This window comes from Crocodylus siamensis, chromosome 4 (assembly GCF_052110815.1).
Source record: "Crocodylus siamensis isolate JL-2025a chromosome 4, ASM5211081v1, whole genome shotgun sequence".
Classification (NCBI taxonomy): Eukaryota; Metazoa; Chordata; order Crocodylia; family Crocodylidae; genus Crocodylus; species Crocodylus siamensis.
Genome location: NC_143398.1, coordinates 238744995 through 238766652, shown reverse-complemented (window position 1 = coordinate 238766652; position 21658 = coordinate 238744995). Strand labels below are relative to the sequence as shown.

Sequence of the window (21658 nt, the reverse complement as noted above, 5' to 3'; positions counted from 1 at the left end):
GGAAAGGGAAAACGCTTTTCACTGCTGGAAACTTTTTATTATATTAAAATGAAATTTTTAAAATATGGAGATGGAGCTTTGAAAGATTCATAAGCAGTTACAACCTAAAAGCCACAATTCCCTAAAAATAAACTCCTGGAAATGAGTAGAAGCAAGGAAATTTGAATTGTGAGGACTGGGTTGCAGGACACTGTGCTTCCCTGAACACTAATCTGTGTGACCTTGCGAAGTCACTTAATGTCTGAATTTCTCCATCTAGGTTTAATAATTTCCTAGCCCATGGGGGTGTTGGGAGTCCTACTATTACATTCTTTTGGATCCCAAGGGGCAAATTCTATTAGTAATAGCAGTATAGTGCAAAGAGACCCCACTGCACTGCACTCCATAAATGAACTGGCAATCTATGTAGGTAAGGCAGGCAAAGGCGAGATGGATTGAAAATGCCATCCCCATGTTATGCATGGGGGACTAAGGCACAGAGGCTAGACAGAAGCATTCAAAAAGCCCAAGGCAGAATCGATCTAAGTTATGCCGGGGGGGGGGGGGGGGGGGGGTGCAAATCTTAGATGGGGTTTCACCATTTTTAAACCAGTCTGTGTGTGTCAAACTTCTGTTCTGTTACAGCTACAGCCAGGTTTCTGATCACTTATACTGGTAAAAGTGTAATGTCTGTACCTGGCCAGAGAGATCTGGGGAGTTATTCAAAGTCACAGAAAAAGTATATGAGAGAACGAGGAATGGAAGCCAGATCAGTTCCAAGTCTGAGAACAGCTCCCTTAATCAGAAAGCAAGGCTTCCTCACAAACTGAGTTATCAGTGGACTGTGCATTGGGTCACTGGTGTTGATAGATCTCCTACAGTCTCCTCAGCAGTGGAAAGTTTGAACGCTCTTTGAAGGATCAACGTCCCTCTTCTGGCAACAGGTGAATGTGTTCTCCAGATTTAACAAGTCAATCCATGCTGCTCCCTCAGGCATAGGCCCTTCACCAGATGGGTGTTTTGCCCCATCAGAAATAAATCTGGGATTTTATAAAGCAGGGTGTGGGAGCAGCAATCATTGCTGCAGGAATGGCTGCTTCCCCTGCTCCCAGCCTCGGTCCCCCACTTCTCTGCACCAGGGAGGGCATACCATGCCTGGGGAGCAGCAGCTGGTAACTTTAAGTCCTGAAGAAGATAAGTATCCTCCCTGTCCCTTTCCCTCTGGGCTCAGAGGCACATCCTCATCCCTCGTCTCTGTCTGCTGGTGCCCCCGTTGTCTCGGGGGGAGGGGAGCTGGACACAGCCCTCGACACCAACAGCAGCGGTGGACAAGCAGGGTGCCTCTCACTGCCTGCTCCCCCTGAGTGTCCCTGCCAGCTCAATAAGAGGCATAGGGAAGGGGGACCTACCTGTACACTATTCCAGTGTCCTTGGCTGAACCAAGCCCCTGCGCCTAGCCCAGCTGGAGCAAGACAGGGGCTTCCCTTGTCCCAGCAACAGCAAGACACCGACAGCAGCAGGTGAAGGAGAGGAGGAAATGCCTACTTCATTCAAGACTTAGTCCTGGGCTGCTGCTCCTGCCCCATGGTCAGACACGGGTGTGTGGGCACACCACTGCATCCCCTCTGCATCCACCCGTGTCAATGCACTGAGCAACGTTGAAGTATAAACACTTCAAGCATTTAAGCGTGGTCACTTACAGGCAGTCATGTCATGTCACGATATGATTATTGTATCCTGAAAGCTTTAATCCTCTTCTGAGAGCTGGCAGTCATTAGCAAAATGTATTTTATAAGTAGATACAAAACATTAGCTTCTCCCCTTAACAGATGAAAATGGATTTTCTTAAGAGATTTTTTGCACAGTGCTCATTAAGGAGACATGAGGTTTCTATTCTCCCAGGAAAAGAGGTGATGGATGCTCTTCAACCTATTTCTGAAGAGGGAGAGTAGTCATTCACCTAAGAACTTGGTGAATGGTCACATAAGCATGTCAATCGTTAATACACTTAACCTCACAATAACCATGTTTATGAAATAGGATTGAAGATAAAAGGGGTAACAGAGGTACAGATAGGTCAAGAGATTTCATTAAGGCAAGACAGCAAATCTATAGTAGAGCTGGGAATAGATCTCACATGTCCTAGCTAGTCCTGTGCCTTAATTGAAGGGCAGCCTTCCCTTTTGAATCAGCAGAGAAGTCCCAAAGTTTGGGGCTGTTTTGAAATGAGGCTGTGGTTTGTCTCATGGGCCAGAGGCCAGCACCAGTATTACACTTTGAATCTTGTCCGTGACTTTTCTGAAAGTCAAAGATTTTCAAATCTACAGCAGTGGTTTTATTCATCTCCAGTTCAGGGTCTTTCAAAGAGAGAACCTTGAACTAAAAAGGGTTAAGGCCAAGTTTCTTGATGTAGCTAAACTGGGTTTCATACACCAACTGAGTGTGCAAATGTCACTGTGGTACTTCTTCCCCTTCTTTTACTACTTCAGCCTAAACTTGCATCTAGGCTGGGAAACGAAGAAAAGAGTGAGAGAGGAAGTTTTTAACCCGGGGCCTTTGCTGTTAGAGTACTATGCTGCTCTTGGTGGATTTCCATTGGCCAGGAAAGCCTGGTTATCAGGCTTCATCAGTGGAGTGGTGGATGTCTGCCTACCTGGTGAACACACCTAAACCAGTTGCTTTGCTCTTACCCTTTTCTGGCTGCACCGTACAATCAGGAAGGTCTCGATACTATGCTCCTTGAGGTAAGCGTTGCGTTCCCCTCCAAAACCCAGCTCCACCTCGTAGTCTCCATTGAGATAATTCAAAGTTGCTTTTGTTATATGGATTCGCCTTAAGATAAAAGACAAACAGAGTTCATGGTTTATTAGACATCTCCTTGCCTGTAAAACATCCATTTGCTTATGTGATTCATTTTCCCTAACATATAGCAGGCATGTTTGCTCAGAAGCCAGGCTTTGGTATATGCATATAACCAGGACATGGATGTACACGAGAACATGCCACATATACTGAAGCCCTTCTAGCTTTTTGTACTGCATGGATCTTAACCGCATATGCAAAACAAACAGTATAGCCTTTATTAGGTTTTTTATTCTTTCCTTGTAGAGGATAGGAAATGCAGAAGGGCAAGTAGAACAATGACCTCATGTAACATGGTTACTGTTCCTTTCACCCTATGGGACAGGGGTGTTCATTTTGGATCTTATAAAACAGTGATCTAAAGAGGGATGCTCTTCAGCACATGTAATATTAGCAGAAGGTTGCATGTCTACCCATGACTGTTTGCTCATGTCCACATGGAAATCTATTAGCTTTTGATGTCAATCCAAAACTCGCTAGAATTACGTAGAAGAGGATATCATTTCTTTGTCAGTTCTAATATGCCCACCTTGGGCTTTGACACACTTACTGTGTGTAGCGTGGAAGAGAATCTAGCCAGCACAGGTAACAAATGTAAAATTCAGGACCTGTATTAAAATGAAATTTTAATGACATAGAAAGATAGAGAGAAACTTAGAACATAGCTCTTTGGCCCCAGGTGTTCAAAGCAAACCTGCGTGGGGACTGATACAATAGTTTTGGTGAAGCAAACTTACCCGGCTTTGCCTCCTGCTTCCATGTGATTGGCTAGTGTGACATCATTAGACCACACATCAAATTGCCACTTCCGGAGGCCCAAGACCCCACAGTGAACTCTCCCACTGTGGATCCCAACCCTCATATTCACATTGACTCCTGTCACCTCCCGGACCAATCTGAAAAGAGATACAGGAAAAGAAGAAAGTCACTGAGAACCACATGCCCATGTCCAGTGACACAGCTTGACCCCCAAAATGCAAAATCCATGATTCTCTAGAAATGATTCAAGTGTACCCAAGCGGTGCTGCTTATTCATAATACTATTAACGACACAAAACAGACAGGCTAGCCTGGCTAACCAAGCAGAGTACTAATTAGATAGGGGTGTCCTTGGAGCAAGTCCATGTACTCTCGACTTGGCCGCAAGTTCAGAACTCATGGAAAAATTCTTTGGGGGTGGTGAAAGGAATAAGCAATGGGCTCTGAGTCCATACCAAAGCTGGACATAACCTGCCAGCTCTCAGAACCTCATTAAAAGTAATAGCATGTTGCAAACAGAAAAAAGGAAATGATTTCAGAGCTCTTAATTTGTCTGAATGGCACCAGGCATCAAGTCTTCTACAGATGAAATGTGATACGTGTGTGAAATACCCACAGCAGTTGGAAACCCTGAACCAGGTTTGCAGCTGCAGTCCTAGCACTAAACCAGAGAACCACATCTACTGCAGTTGCTGCAAATAGTCAGCTACAAGCACTCAGACGCTAATTTTAACAAAGCCTTGGATACTCAGTTTGCTCCCAAAGTGACCACTGGAACACTTTGCAGGCTTTGCCCTTTTAGGGCAAAAGTTAAGAGCTGTGCACATGGAAGTTGTATTGGGATGTGGGTGGAAAGTGTCCAATACCCTCATCCAGACTATACTCTATATGAGTAAAGCAGAGCACTGGGCGGCACAGTTTGGGGAGAAAGTAAGCAGCTCTGGGTGGTAAAAGAACAGGTTATAGACTATTTAGAAAAGCTGGACATGTACAAGTCCATGGGGCTGGATGCAATGCACCCAAGGGTACTGGGGGAGTAGGCTGATGTAACAAAGCCTTGGCTGGGATGATGTAGTTGTGGCTGGTCCTGCTTTGGGCAGGGGGTTGGACTAGATGTGACCTCCTGAGGTCCCCCCAGCCTTCATTTTCTATGATCCATGCATGCTCTCTTCTCTTCAGGACCTCAGTCGAATGTTTGTATACACAGTTCTGGGTAAGTTTCTCTACTGGGACAGCAAATCTTGGAGAATTGTCCCAGAGTATTTGAACGCACGTACACAGCCAAAACAGCACCATCTTGCACTCTGGGCTCAGCAGCAACAGTGAATCAAATGCTATATTTTTGTGTCTGCAACATGCCCTGGAATATAGTATCATAGTAGCTAGAGTCGGAAGGGACCTAGGTAGATCATCTAGTCCGACCCCCTGCCTTGGCAGGAAAGAGCACCGGGGTCAGATGACCCCGGCAAGGTGCTCATCTAACTTCCTTTTAAAAATCCCCAGGCTAGGAGCCTGCACCACTTCCCCTGGAAGCCGGTTCCAGGCCCTAGCCGCCCTGACTGTGAAGTAGCGCCTCCTAATATCTAATCTAAACTTACCCTCCGCCAGCTTGTGACCGTTATTCCTGGTCACTCCTGGCAGCGCACGGGGGAACATGGACTCCCCCAATACCCGCTGATCCCCCCTGACCAGTTTGTAGCAGGCCACAAGGTCCCCCCTTAACCTTCTCTTGTGGAGGCTAAACAGGTTCAGGTCCCGTAGCCTCTCCTCATAAGGCCTGCCCTGCTGACCCCTGATCATACGAGTGGCCCTCCTCTGGACTCTTTCCATATCGTCCACGTCCCTCTTGAAGTGTGGCACCCAGAACTGGACGCAGTACTCCAGCTGCGGCCTGACCAGTGCCGCATAGAGGGGGAGGATCACCTCCCTGGACCTGCTCGAGATGCATCTGTGGATGCATGACAGGGTACGGTTGGCCTTCTTGACTGCCTCCCCACACTGCTGGCCCATGTTCATCGTGGAGTCAGTGACGACTCCAAGATCCTTTTCCGTCTCCGTGCTGGCAAGAGGGGAGTTCCCCAACCTGTAAGTGTGGTGCCGGTTCTTCCTCCCCATGTGCAACACCTTGCACTTATCAGTGTTAAACCCCATCCTATTCTCATCCGCCCACTGTTGCAACCTGTCAAGGTCAGCTTGTAGCCTATTGCACCCTTCTAGTGCACCCACATCCCCCCACATCTTAGTGTCATCAGCAAACTTGAACAGGGTGCTTTCTACCCCCTCGTCCAAGTCACTGATGAAGATGTTGAACAGTGCGGGCCCGAGGACCGAGCCCTGCGGAACCCCACTGCCCACGTCCTTCCAGGTCGAGAAGAACCCATCCACTACCACCCTCTGGGTGCGGCCCTCCAACCAGTTGGCGACCCATTTGACCGTGTGGGCATCGACACCACAGTCTCCCAGCTTTTTGATGAGGACAGGGTGAGAGACAGTGTCGAAAGCCTTCCGGAAGTCCAGAAAGACTACATCCACAGCAACCCCTGCGTCTAATGGTTTGGTGACCTGATCGTAAAAGGCCACCAGGTTGGTCTGACAAGACCTGCCACTGATGAACCCATGTTGGTTGCCCCTGAGCATGCATTCCCCCGCAAGGCCCTCCTGGATGTGTGGCAGGATAATTTTTTCAAAGAGCTTACCCGGGATTGAGGTAAGACTAACTGGCCTGTAATTTCCCGGGTCCTCTTTTTTTCCCTTTTTGAAGATAGGGACCACATTGGCCCTCTTCCAGTCCTCCGGCACCTCACCAGAGCACCACGAGTGCTCACAGAGCCGCGCCAGGGGTCCCGCAATGACCTCGGCCAGTTCCTGTAGAACCCTAGGGTGAAGATCGTCCGGACCAGCGGACTTGAACACGTCCAGCCTCTCCAGAAGTACCCTAACTAACTCCTCGCTAACCCCTGGCCCAGGCGTGTCTCTCCCGGGGCCCGAGGGGGGCCCAGCAGGGAGGTGGCTGAACTGGTCCCTACTTAGGAAGACAGAGGCAAAGAAATCGTTAAATATGTTAGCTTTGTCATCTGGCGTGATGACTAAGTTGCCCATCGTGTCCTGCAGGGGCCCCACATTACCCGGGACCCTCTTTTTACCCCCTATGTATTTGAAGAAGGACTTCTTATTGTCCCCAATCCGGGAAGCTAGTCCTATCTCCATCTCTGCCTTGGCCTTCCTGACTGCCCCCCTACATCCTCGGGCGACTGTAACATAGCCCTTCTTGGTGATGACCCCATCTCTCCATTGGGTATATGCCTCCCTTTTAGCAAGGAGACATTCCCGGATGCTCTTAGTGAGCCATGGGGGTTTATGTGCCCTCCTGCTCCCTTTGACCCTTGTTGGGATTACCTCCCTTTGGGCATGGAGGATCGTCTCCTTAAGGAGCAACCACTCCCCTTCGACATCTGATTCCCTTCCCCTCTGGGTCCTCAGCGCTTCCCCAACGATCCTCCTTAGCTTGTTTTAATATGCACCTTGTTTTTGAAAGACAGAAGGAAAAAAAAAAGGTTTATTCAGAGTTATGCCTGCATACAGCAGGGACAGAGGCTAATCTCCGGATGACTCAAGCTCCCTTTTCTGCTTAACTGAAGCTGAAAGCCTAGTTGAAGACTTTTCAAAATCTATGATTCTGAAAAGCACTAAAGAGTCTTCAAGGCTGTAAAATAGGAAGAGAGACCAGTACAGCCAAATGCCGTTTAAAGGGTTAGCTTGATTAGCCGAACATCAAGACTATTAAAAGTGAGAACTGATCATTAACACCTCTGAAGTGAATAGCAATGAGCCATTAAGGCAACTGCCTGAATTAGTAATGCAGTGGGTGCTACGCTGTGGAGAAGAAATCAAAGCAGGGTGTTTCTATTCCAATGAGAAAACCAGATTCCCTGCTTCATACATGCACCCCAAATTAAAGGGTTGATTCTGGAGAAAGAGGCAAGTGCCATGTATGAGAAAATAATGGCAGTTCCATAAAAATGTTGTGGGGTGCATTGCAATGGCACTTGGACATTTCAACCAGGATTGAAGGCTTGCTATTTCCAGTGCTAGACAAGCAGCCAGATCTGAACACTGCCCCAACGTGCTTAAAAATAATACCCAATGCATTTCTAAATGGCAAACACCTGACTTTATCCTGGGGTCTTATCCTGGGTCCTGGGGCTTGTCCTGGGGTCTTAGCTGAACCCTTCCTCAGCTTGTTGGTGAATGGTAAAGGACATTTATTTATAGCCTTTTATATTAACAGATCTGATCAAAGCTGGGAATAGCGAATAAGAGCCCCAACCTATAATGCATCAAGTGTCCACAGTTCACACTGATTTCAGTTTAAACGAGTTCAGTCCTTGCAAGATCAGCTCCTGAGGAAGCAAAGGAATTAAAACAGGAATGTAAAGGCTCCATGCAGCCCTGCTCTCATTCAGTTCAGTTAAATTGGACTGAATTTCTACTTCATCTTGATGAAATCCAAGAGACACCTATTTGCTGTGCTGGGTACAGTACGTTCTCATAATCTGGATTTCAGCAAAGTCACAAATGTATGCCCACACATATCTATTGCATTCCTGGAATGCAAATTTGAAAGGCAAAGTTTTCACATAAGAGCCCCCTTTCAAATAGGAGCATAGAACAACATTTCTCACTGTATGCACAGTGCACAACGCACGGGCTATTATATCCGTGCTTTCATTATTTGAGTCTCTGCTTCTTTGCGCTAGGAGCTCTGTATGAGAGCTCCAAACTGAAAGGAGTTGTGAATAACTTGCTTTCAAAGGCAAAGGTAAAGAATCCCATGGTCTCATTCCGGGAGCAGAAATAAGTGACAGGTTAGGGAACTTCTTATCCAACAGCCCCTACCACAAAGACACTTGGTGCATTATCTTTAAGAACAAAAGGCTTGCTTCCTACTGGTGGTGGCTTGATAGACTCCATAGCCCTTACAAATTGCTTTGCAAACCCCCGCTCAGCTGAGTAACACCTAGAATCTTTAGGCTTCTTTGATCAGCTACAACCTACTCTGCCTTGAAATAAAATGTAGGGCTGAAGTGAACTCCAATTTTGTTTACAAATAGCTCTCCATCAACCTTTAAAGCTTGGTGCCCACTTTGGTATGAAAGGCATTTAACTATTTTATCCCTTGCTAAATCTAGAATAAATGGCTTTCTGTTCTTGCTATCCTTGCCTCCCCCATCTTCCACCTACCCTGAGAAACAGAGAAAATGTCTCAGCAGTTATTAAGGTAACAACCAGCTACTGAATGTTAAACAGACTTCACCATCACTCTGCCTTGTCCTTACTTCTATCTGGGCACAGGGACTGCAAAACCTCCTTTCTGACCTGCAGGCTTTATGCACTGGTGCAGCGGTGAACAAGCGGAAGGCAATGAAGGATCAAGCTGTTCACCAGTGAAGGAACAGGCAAGCTTAATTGCCTGCTGTTAGTTGTTTAGTCTGAGGACTTAAGCTATCTATTCACCAATGAGCAGTCTTTTGGGAAGGGACAAATCCTGAGAGCCTGCATGTGTACTCAAATACCCTTGCATAGAGGACTTGTGGCAAGGGATGGGGTGCACAGGATCTCCCTTCCCCTTCCCCCAGGCTACTACTCTCTCCAAGTGCTCTGGCCCTGATCCAGCTGTGGCACCAGCTGCAGCCCTCAGTACCCTGATCCTAACCACTTGCCAAGGTAGCATAAGTGAAGCCTTTTCAACATGTAGATCTCTGTCATACAGTATGTTCTTTGCACAGCTTCTCCAAGACCTATCTCTCCTCCACAGCCCCATTCATACTCCAGGTACATCTACCCCACAGACCGCAGAATATAGACCAGTAGGGACCAAACTTTTTGGCCAGCATGCAAGTCCCATCCCCTCCCCAAGTGCCACTCTGATCCCTTTCCCCTGCCTGATCATTGCTCTACTCTCCTCCATGCCTTTTCTGTGCTGTTCTCCCTGCTATATCTGTTGCATACGAAACAAAAAGGGGCTGCACAGCCTCTTGCGGAAGTGTGCCATAAGTTGGTCGCCCCAGGGTAGGAAGAGCCAAGCTAGCTTTAGAGGATAGCTCAGGTGCTAGAAGCAGTCTGGCTGTAGCAGCATGAAGCTTCAGACGAGTCTATTTACTCTGCCTCTCGTCTGAGCTTGTGATGCTGTGGCTTAGGGCTACCCACACAAGCTCAGATGAACTAGCCACTAGCCAGGTATCTTGACAGCCTACCAGACTTCTTGACAGGCAGTGTTTTTCCCACCTGGAGGAGAAAAGGGAGAGTAGCTGGTGTTGCTGCAGAGTGACTAGACTCCGATTAACTTTACAGTCAGATTTCTATGATACATTCATTGTTTTCACATGCTTGTTACTTGCTGGATATTCCTCCTATGAGGCTGAAACTTCCCATGTCTAGTTTGACCTGTGCTATCCCAGTTGGGAGAAACCTTTCTGATACTGCAGCTGGCTGTGGTTCGAACAGGCTTCTCTCTTGGTCTGTCAGATCAATTTGTGCTCCTTTTCTGGTCCCCAAGTGTAGGGTTCACTGGAATGGCTGCCTCCTACACTAAGTGATGAAACACCAGCCAGAAAGGTGTCTCCAGAATACATTTGTTAGTTGTTTGGAAACCTTTCCTGAAGAATTTTGTACTTACGAGATTGCCTCTATCATATCCATCCCCATTTCAACACAGCAATGTGCATGGTCAGCTCTTGCTTCTGGCAGCCCAGACACACAGTAATAACAATCACCCAGGATTTTTATACGTAAACAGTGATTCTCCTACAAAGAAAAGGGAGAGAAAGTACAGTTTCATTTCATGCTTGCAATAGCTTGCCTTTTAGGGCAGTGAACATTTACAGAAATCCAGTAAAACATCATAGTGTGTCATTCTTGTAACAGAAAAAAAAAATCAGCATTATAATAGAACACTTACAGCTGCAAGCTTATCAAATCTGGCAAAAAGCTCATTCAGCGTCATGACCAGCTCCTGAGCTGTGCACTGGGAGGCCAGACTGGTGAAACCCTCTATGTCCGCAAAGAGAATGCTACAGGGGGAGGGGGAAAAAAAAAAACACACACACACACACAGATCATTAATATTGGAGGAAGTTTAGATCTTGTTAACATCCCAGGAAGACCAGAGGTTTGGAGTCATGCAGGTGGCTGCCTTCACAAACATTTTCCTTCAGTGACCAATAGAGGGTGCTGCTAGCATCTTTCCTGGGGAACGAGACTATCCTTAGCTAGGGAGCAAATTAGCCAAGCTACACAACTGCCACTTACTCACATCACTGCATCCGTTAGGTTCCCCATCATCAAGGGAACCTAACAGATGCAGTGGACGAATGCATCCCTAACCAAGGGACGATGGGAAACCTAACGGATGCAGTGATGTGAGTAAGTAGCAGATGTGTGATTGGGCTCATTTCCTTTCCACTGCATTTTTGCAGGCTCCAGTCAGAAAGGCTGAACTTCTCTGATCACTTCCTTCACCATCACCAAACGCTGATGTCTCCCTCACCTTCCTCCCACCTCTCTCATGACCTGGCTTTCCCATGCGCACCCCCACTCCATACTACTACAACAATACTAAGGGCTCTCTGCATCGTAACCAGGGGCAAAGCATACAGCAATGCTTGCAACGTTTCTGTGAGGCAGCAACATTACTGATTTATTCCATGGATAAGTAAAGCAAGGCACAGGGAAGTTGAGCAAAATGGCCAAAGACACCTTGTGCATCAGTACGTGCATGGAGAATGGACCCAACAGAACTGGTTCCCAGTCTCTGGCTGTAACCTGTTAGACTACTCTGCGTAAGAGCCATACAGTGTTTCTTTGTATGTACTGGGAAGTCTGCACTGATCGCACAGCTTGGCTGTATAAGCCTTGTTTCTTCCATGACTCATCTTTTTGCTTTGGTTTCTGGAACGCAAAGTATTTCCCATTTTCAGTAAGTCTGAGCAGCATGGTCCCCAAAGCATGTTAACTATGTGACAACAGTGCACTTTAGAAACTCTCACCAGAGAGGAAGTAGGGCAGCAACCAAGCAGCATAAAGCACTCCACAAAATTCAAGGGGAAGCCATCGACACTGATGCAACCCTCTAGACATACCAGAAGTACCAGAGTGTTAGCACCCAGACAGGCCAAGCAGGACTTGGGCTGTTCAGATCTCACCCAGAAGTAGGGCCAGACAGATCTCAATCAAAGTGATTTAAATTGTCCAAACCAAACCAGCAGCAGTCTGGACATGCAACAGAAGGCCCAGTACCGTTACCAACACCATCCTGCAAGGTTCTGTAGACAGACGAAGAAGAGGAAGACCTAGGACAAGCTGGACCACCAACATCAAAGACTAGACAGGATTAAAACTGACTGATTGTACAAGGATTGCAAAAACGGAGAAGGGCACCTTGCTACATCCAAGGTGCCCAACATTCGGTGTGGTCTCAGAACCGATGGATTTAAATTGACAGTACTAATAGGTATTTAAATCACTGTTTCCCACTTTGTGATTCAAATAAGCCTCTACATTAATGTTGGCACTATTTTCTGCTAACCAGGATACAACCAAACTATATCCATAAGGTCCAGTTGTTTAAAGTAATTATATGAGGTAATGTGCACTTGTTCAAATCTCTCATTTTAAACATTTTTTAAGTTAGAAAACAGTGACCCAAACATTTACTTGCAAGAAAATATTTACCTTGGGGGCTGTGTTGAGATGTATTTTGATGGAAATGTACGGGAGTAAAGTGTACCAAAATGTGGCACTTTAAACCTGCGGTCTATTAATAAAACAAAATGATTTTGAAAGTGCATTAATCATACTGCAGTGAGCACATTTTTAGTTGAACCCTTCCATAGTGTCTGAAGACACAGAATTGCACAAAGACAGCGGAAGTGTTCTCATAAGCATTTCTTTCCAGAAATTCTGAAGCACATGTCAATTCAGGCATGTCTGCCACATGTTATATTTCCTTTTTTGCATTTCAATTCAATTTCAGTGTTGCACAAAATATTTTCAGTTGCTCAGATCGTGAAGCTGATACACAGAAGAATACTACAAAAACAACATAAATGTGGCTCAGTTGAAATGTGCTTAGGGATTTGCAAAAAGTAACTGCAAATGTAGATTTATTACATAGTGCTTTTCAGGTCATTTACAAACAAACTAAAAGACAGCGGAAAAAACTTCATGTGAACAACTCAAATCTTATCAAGAAGCATATCTGGCTCAATAAGCCACCACTTGAAGGTTTGCGCATTTTAATCTCATGTGCACTCGGTGCCAATTCTAGCAATGAACACTCATGGTCCCTTATATTAAAAAAGACAAAAACTTTGCCAATATGTTAGTAACAAACCTAATCTCTTTGTGAGCTAAGGACTCAGATGTCAATTTTTTAATAGCATCTCTTTCCTTTAAAGGCAACGGCTTTGTCAAGCAACAGTGCAAGACACGAGAGCAACTAAATGGCTGCTGGGATGTGACAAAAGTTGGTAACATTTCACCACGGGGCAAAAAACGACGTCCTTCATCAAGTGACAAGACCACCCTATGGCCTATGGGACCAGGGCTGCTTCCATGTACATCACATAAAGCTGTAAATGATGTAGAGTGCAACAAAAAAAATGCCATGGTTCATTGTTTTGTCTTCAGCCTCTCTAGAGACAGCGTGCAGAAAGCCTCCTCGCTGCTTGGGCAACTCAGTGGGCGCATCTGCATGTTGTCCTAAGGTGACATTGTTACTGCGCTGGACAATAATACTTCCTTTGGAAGTACTAAAGCACAGCGCAGTAGCTGCCCCTACTGTGCTGGGCGCATGGCACACAGTTGGTTTTAGCCATTACTTCACTATTGTGGTGAGCTAAAACAGGAGAGCGCCTTGCTATGGTGAAGTAGCTGCCGGGCACAGGGATGTAGGGTGAAGCGTAGGCGTGCCCAGTGACTTCTCTTCCCACACTTGATTCAGGAGGAGTCAGTGCTAGAGGCAACGTGAACGGGTAAATGACCACGGCTCTGCAGCGTCCTCATGTTAAAGGAGTGGCCTGGACAATCCCAAGTGTTAATCGTGGTCATTTTTTTCAGCATCAGAGTAATTTGCAGAGGGCAGTGCAGCTGATTTGCACACAAATTTAATGTCTTTTCCAATCAAACTAAATGCTCGCCACCCGTGGAAGTTCTTGAGCTTGTAACCTTTGCTGGAAGTGCAAATAATTGCCTTTCATTTGAATTCTTCAGCTTCCCTTCCCCCAGCAGTAACAAGGACACAGAGAACAGCGTCAGGGTCCCACAGGTGCCCCCGCACCCTTGGGTGAGCTATGGAAAGCTAAGAGAAAGAGCAACACAGGAATAAACCCTGCAATGCCGGCATGTCTACAACCTTCACCCAGTATAAAGGAGCAAGTGCAGGGGTGAAGGTAACTACACCTAGAGTTAAGGAGGTTGCCTGATACTTCCCATGAAAAGATCCCATTAACAGTTATTTACAGTGAACCACTTGGGCTGATCTTTTCAATGCAGAGCATCTGCCCCTGCATCTTTCCTTGGAGAGTTTCAGCTATTTCCAAGAATGAGATGACAGAGTCTGACTGAACATAAATTAATTAGTTTTAAGAATTTTCTTTGGCAGCTCTAGGGCCCCATCTCAGGAGCAAGGACTTGAAACTTTGCAGTGGGTCAGGCTCTCCATCAAGACGGTACCTAACGGTTCCAAAGAAAAACTGCCCAAATCCCAGTAAGTAATGAGCCTTTGGGGAAAAGAAACCCAATCCCCCAGTTTGCCCTGTGCTCTGTAGATTTGACTGAAGTCCGAGAAAATCTCCATCCGCACTCAGAACGTTTCATCTTCTTCCAACAACTGAGTGCTGAGTGTACCATGCCGGCAGGCCTCAGGACCCCAGGGCGTGCTCCCTTCCAGGGCTGACAGCTGGGCAGGACCTTCCCTGTAACTGTGGCTCCAACAACTGTGAGTTAATAGGAGGGAGCGCTGCCTCCCCTGTGCAGTCCATGCAGCAAAAGCCTGGTCTCGGATGCAAAGGAGTTGAGGAATGGGATAGGGAGTTCAAGGGGGTTATAATCTTGAGCCTGATGCTGGAAAGGAGCAGGGGGAAAAGTAGCTGGAAAAGTAGCTAGAAAATGGAGAAGGTAGACACCCAGGAATAGGGAAATGGGGGACAGAGACACCCCCCTCGGGGCAGGACGGATTGGGAAGATTAGAGGCAGAACAGCTTGTAATGACCAGAGCACGCTCACCTTTACAGCACGGAGCTGAACCTGGACATCCTGCGTCTCCATGGCTAGGCTATGTTAACACTGGTGGGTAGGGTCAACCTAAAAGTCACCTCCAGGCCCAAACTTGGTGACCACCCATACAGTAAACACCCAAGATCAACTCCCAGCAGCTGCCCAGCCCAACCCAACCTGCTAAACTTATGGGTATGAAATCAACCCCTCCCCCAAGTTGTCTTCAGGTCTTCCCCTTTCTGTGAGCAGGCTTGGATCTCACCTTTGCACTTCAGGGCTTGAGCACAGGAAATCCCACAAAAGTTACCTCCCTCTCTCTACTTGAAAAAGGTTGCATTTGGAAACTCTAAAGTTCAGAAATACCAGACTTAAAAGTTGCTCTCATCCAGTCCCAGCGTGGGACTGGATTAGAGTATGTAATGATATAGTCTTTATCTCTATTTATCATACAGTCTTTATATGTAACTATTATTTAATTATGTTCCTTTTTTTCTGCAGGACCTCCTTCAGTCAGCAAATGAGAAGGAAATGAGCAGTATTTACTTCTATCCTCCCTTATGGATGATCCCAGGCCTTATCGATCGCATACAATTCCAACCCAGCACCGTGCATACAAATAATTCATTTCCTTCTGGTGCTGACACTGCAGCATCCCAAGGTGTCATAAGCATTAACGACTTTACCCTCACAACAAACCTGTGAAGGCGGCAGAGGCTAAAGAACCTCACCCTGTGGGTAGAGTTAGAGATTTCCTCTGGAAAAAAGAGCTAGAAATCTACCCCCCACCCCCTCCAGATGATCAGATTAGGATGATACAGAATGAACAATGCCTTTACCACAATTATGCCAAATTATCCAGTAGGAAAAAAAGGGGCCTGGCTTAACCACAAAACCTTATCCTCCCAGTTCCATGCCCCACCATTTATTTTAGCACAGAATTGTTATTCTTTGACCATCAGGATGGCATTTGCAGGTAAAGGGTTTTGTTAAATGAGGATGGGGACTAGCAACTGTGTTGGAAAGGAAAACTGAATGGGTTATTTTTTGGCAGTGGTTGTCAAGGAGACATTTTCCTACTGGTGTCAGTAGGATATGGTCATACATCAAGAAGCACCCCCTTCTCCTAGCAAGGGCCATGGAGACGTCAGCCTTGAGAATGTGGGATGAATCAAGTTTGAGAATGTCAAGGCTGAAGAAAATGAGCCTCCGGGGGATGGAGAGGTTATTGGTTTAAAACGCTATTAGTGACACTTGACTGGAAGGGAATGGCAGCAATTGACAATGATTAGTTTATGGCCTTATTTTCAGAGGAGATGAGCAGCCACGGACCCCAAGGACTTCACTGGGAGCTGCAACAGCCAGCACGTCAGGAGAGCCATTGCTGTGCAAACAAGTAATAAAAATGCTGAAGTATTGCTAGAGCTCTGGAGGTAGCTTCAGCGTCATCACTGACGTCACACTAACCTCACGCTGGAGTCAGTGTCGCCCAGCGGTTTATGAGAGCTACAACTGTAAAAGAGATGGTAAATAGCTTCTTTCTGGGCTGGGAGAGCAGTGAAGAGTGGAAGCTACTTCCCTTTTTATACAGCTTATGTTCTTTGATCTTTTAACTTCTTTTAGCTTGCTGCTTGACTTAACTACAGACCAAGTACTCTGACCTTTATTCTGTAACATAAGAACTTCAGTACTTACATCTCATTAAGTCAATGTAAAACTCTCCTAAATGTAATAGGTTGCAAGTTTAATATCTTATATGCATACATAATCCCCAAATGTTTTACAGAGTTACTTCATAATACAGCTACAGGGGGGACAATAACAAAAGCAGGGAAAAAGTGTCATTGAGATACACGGCAAGGGAAAAAGCCTGTTTCGAGCCAAGATTTTACAATGCCCGTCTACATTATAGTCAAAGTAATGACTCCCATGTAGTGCAGAAATACCCAAGGTAGCTTTAAACTAGATAGGTTGGGTATCAGGAGAAGCAGGCTGGCATCACAGTAAAAACCCTTCCACCAAGAGTGAAAGATCAGAAGGACAGAACTCAGCTGGGCACCAAGGCGAGAGACAGAAGTTACACGTAAACCGGTTTAAGTCATGAGAAACTGGTTTAAACCTATAACAGAAGAGAAGTTTAGTGCACATAAACCAGTTTCAAAATGGCTTAAACTGATTTAAGATAAACCTGATTGAATGTAGTATCAGACTGAACTGATTTGGGTCAGACCAATTTATGAAACTTCTGTCCCAAACCCAAGGGAACAAGGTGAGATGAAGTCAAATGAGCTCAGCAGGAACCATGGACAGTAAAATTTTTAAAATAATAAAAATTCACTTGCATCTGCATACAGCAATTTTGAAACTAGAGCCTCATGTGAATAAAGCCAGGAGACTGTTCGTGGGGATGGGCGTGTTGTGACCTTGCTCCCTTCAGAAACAAGAATATTTTAAATGCTAAAGTAAATCCTCAGTATCTCTACTGCAAAGAAAAATGGTCATATTCTATTTCAAAATATGAGCGTGCCAGCCACAACATAAATCTAGGAAGGCAAGAAACATAAACCCTATCACCATCACAACGGCAATGCTAGCTATGAATATAAACAGCATGCGTTACTGGAAATGGAGCATCACATGCACTGTATGACAAACAGAACAAAGCCCTAGACACAGGGCGCTTTAATGAGTTATATAAACAGCAGAACGTATCCGACCGTACACAAATCAAAGCCGTGGTATTTTGCTCTAATGAATGCTTACCTAATAAGAAACAAGGAACAGTTTGACATAATAAAATTAGCATTGTTTGCAAACTGTAGCTTTGCTAATTTGGGGATATGAGAAGAGGAATAAGAAGTGGAAGTCTGTAGTTTGCTATAGCCAACGCTGTGCCCAGTGTCAAAGGATTTTATTAGGCTAACTGGTTTGGCCAGTGACTCAGAGCACCAACTTCTTACTTTATGATGCCCTAGGCACATCTACACATGTGCTTTAATGTGCAATACCCTATTTTACTGTGCATTAAAGCACCACATACAAAACCATACGATTATGCCGGTGTGCAGTAAAATAGGCTACTGTGCATTAAGTGTCATGCGCATTTGTTACTGCGAATGCGTCACACGCATTCATTACTACCTCACACTGGAGGTACCAAATTTAATGTGAATTAAGAAAAAGCACCTTAATGCACATGTAGACGCATCCTCTGAGTTTGATGTGACTTTTAAGTGACATTGAGTGATACTACAGCATAAACAAAGAAATAGGAGAAAGAGCATAGCATAAGAAGGATGATGAATACCTAAATACCGTATAAGGTCAGGCTGCATATAAAAGTCATTACACTAGAGCAAAGTCTGCTTCTGTGATGGTTCTGTGATTTGGCAATGGGGCATATTTTTCTCATTAAGGTCCCTCAGTTAAAAATCTAGTTGCAGTCATTCAGGAAAAACCCAAAGGCTCTTCTTGCCTATCTGTTCAAGAGCACACAACAAACATGGTGTTAGTCCAGCGGGCAACTCTTGGATGAGTTAAGGGCACCAGGCTACATCTACCTGCTTTTCCTCAAAAGTCAAAAGACAATGAGGCACCGGGCTTGGCTGTGGGTAAGGAATATTTCTCATTCTTTACCTGTCCCATGCATAAAAAGAGAACTTTAGTCTCCAGGGCTGTTAAGGCAGGAACTTTCAAGGCACAAATGCATTTGTGTCCTTCCTTTTCTTTCTGTCCCAGAAGTCAGTACTGGGAATAGAGGAAAAACAGAAAGCAAAACAGTCAGAGAGTAAATCTACACTGCAGTTACCGGTAACGTGACCCAAGCTAGATTTAAAAGACACAGCTACGCTGCTACTGCTTGAATGCGTAACTTGGCTCACACAAGCTCTCTGTGGCTAAGATGTTCACACTAACTTTGAACTATCTCTGTGCTATACCCGCAGTTGCTATTACAACAGCAGTGAAGACATCCCAGCAGAAAAGACAGAAAAACAAGATACCTTCTACAGAGCAATAATACAGACCAAAGAGGTGACAAAGGTTAGAGCACTTCCTTTTCTTACAATCACTGGAGATAAATAGAAAAAAAGGCAGTTTATCCTTTTATGCTGACACTACCCTTTTGCAGAAGCTCCTTTCACTACCTGAAATAATCTAAATAATCTATCATTTCCAATGTAGCTCTAAGCACTACTATGGCCACTACCAATTTGGGACACTGACTTCGGGATAACTGCAGAGCGCACAATGAATGCATTCCATTCTAGGACTGATCTCCCCCCTTTTCCAAATAGGTGAGAGAGAGGGGGAAAGTGGGCACATAAAAACTAGCGCAAGGAGAAAAGCAGGTAGATGAGAAAGTGAATATACACAAAAGGCAACAGAAGAAAAAAAGTGAAGTCTCAAAAACTATGCTCATGACCTTTATCGCCTAACTATTCAGAGGCCCCCAAAATAGCTAAAAATGCACATTGAGAAGCATCAGCTCTCCATGCAAGAGGAAGTGGACTACAGAGGAGTGCAGCACACCTGTTGGGTAGGGCAACACTCAACGAACCACCTATCAGGCAGGAGATGAGATGGTTCACTAAGGCGGGACACTATGTATAGACTGCTAAATACCAAGAGCGGTGAAAAGAGCTGGCATGCAGTGGTCTGGAACAGGAGGGTAAGTTAGCACTGCAATGGATAAATAGTCAACAGGAACCCTTTATAGCAAGTTGTGAGAGATCAGTAACAACTGTCCTAAGAATCCAAGTGACTATATATCAATGCTTTTGTACCTGGGACAGCTGTTTGTTGCAGTGGCGTGCCTAGCACCCACCTGCAGATGTTAGTGCCCATAAGGTCATTTCCTGGGTCCTTTTTTCTTTTCACAGGGACATATTAGCTTTACATCCAATGACCAGACTTTGACTCTGTTAGGTTTTTCATATGGCACACTAATCTGCTTCCTTACTGAGTAGCACTATTCTTCCTTGACTATGATTATGCAAAGATACGTATGGCAGCCTTCTAGCTAGGCTATGATAATTTCCCACATCCTTACTGAGAGCATATTAGGGATTGGAAATTAAAACCATCTGGGGTAGGGATGGATCCATACAGACAACTAAATCACTGTTTTCTTATTAGAGCCACTGTGCTCCTGGCAATGGCAATAGCCAACGCAGGTGCCTAGACCTCTCAAGCCCTTTCAAGAGTTCTGGTTTTGATGAGGAAACTAGTAATGCTTTCCCATCTTCTCACCATGTTTTGCTGATGATTTCATAGAGTTCATAGACTGTAGCATCAGAAGGGACCCAATGGATCATCACGTCCGAGCCCCTGCCCCTGGCAGGAAAGAGAATCGAGGTCAGACGACTCCAGCCAGGTGACTGTCAAGCCTCCTCTTGAAGACATCCAAGTTAGGTGACAGCACTACCTCTCTTGGAAGCCCATTCCAGATTCTGGCCACCCTTATTGTAAAAAATGTCTTCCTAATGTCTAACTCTCCACTAGTTTGCACCCATTCTTCCTAGTTACTCCCTGGGGCTCTCTGGTAAACAGCACATCTCCAATTCCCTGCTGTCCTCCCCTAATACAATTATAGGTGGCTACAAGGTCACCCCTCAGGCTTTTGTAAAGGCTGAACAGATCCAGCTCTCTCAACCTCTCCTTGTAGGGTCTTTCCCGGAGACCACTAATCATGCGAGTGGCTCTCCTCTGAACCCTCTCCAGATCCGTGTGCCTCTTGAAGTGCAGCGCCCAAAACTGGACACAGTACTCCAACTGCGGCCTGACTAATGCTGCATAGAGGGGGAGCATCACCTCCCTCGATCCGTTGGTCATGCATCTGCTAATTCATGACAAGGTGCGATTGGCCTTGTTGACTGCCTTGTTACACTGCCAGCTCATGTTCATCTTGGAGTCAACTATGACTACAAGATCTCTCTTAGCCTTTGAGCTGCTGAGGAGGATATCCAGCCCCCAATCTATAGGTGTGCTGGGGATTCCTCCTTCCTAGGTGGAGTACCTTACATTTATCTTTGTTGAATTGCATCCTATTCCATTCCGCCCATTGAACTAAGCTGTCCAGATCAGCATGTAACTGCTCCCTGCCCTCTGGTGTATTCACTTTGCCCCATAACTTGGTATCATCCGCGAATTTGTAAAGGGTGCTCACCACACTGTCATCCAAATAGCTGATGAAGATATTAAACAACACCGGCCCAAGGACCGAACCCTGGGGGACATCACTGCCCACCTCCTTCCAGGCCGAGAATGACCCATCCACCACCACTCTGTGTACACAGTCGCTAAGCCAGCTGGCCACCCACCTGACTGTGTAGGCATCCACTCCACAGCCTGCTAGTTTCCCTATGAGAACAGGATGTGAAACTGTGTTGAAGGCCTTCCTAAAATCCAGGTGGATGACATTGGCCTTCGCTCCTGTGTCAAGGCAGCATATGACCTGGTCATAAAAGGCTATAAGTTTGCCAGGCAGGATCTACCTGTGACAAACCCATGCTAGTTTCCTTTCAGCATCATTTCCCCTGCTGGGCTTTCAGAAATATGCTCTTTGATGATTTTTTCTAGTATTTTCCCAGGGATAGAGGTAAGACTGACTGGCCTAGAGTTACCCGTCTCCTCCTTTCTCCCCTTCTTAAAAATGGACACTACATTGGCCTTTTTCCAATCCTCAGGGACCTGGCCAGAGCACCATGAAAGTGGCTCAGCTATGACACTGGCCAATTCCTTCAGCACCCGTGAGTGGAGGTCATCCAGGCCTGCTGACTTGTACCCA

General features: G+C 45.7%; 1 protein-coding gene across 4 annotated transcripts in view; it reads right to left on the bottom strand.

Moving 5' to 3' along the window:
• ADCY5 (adenylate cyclase 5) overlaps positions 1–21658 on the bottom strand; it is a 317188-nt gene that overhangs the window by 71111 nt on the left and 224419 nt on the right. For all 4 annotated transcript variants that reach the window (XM_090045991.1, XM_090045993.1, XM_090045992.1 and 1 more), the window contains exons 4-7: positions 10559–10670; positions 10277–10404; positions 3579–3737; positions 2670–2811 (exon numbers count right to left, since the gene is read on the bottom strand). In XM_090045991.1, coding sequence (XP_089902117.1) covers positions 2670–2811; positions 3579–3737; positions 10277–10404; positions 10559–10670 — 541 coding nt within the window. The remainder of the gene's footprint in view (positions 1–2669; positions 2812–3578; positions 3738–10276; positions 10405–10558; positions 10671–21658) is intronic.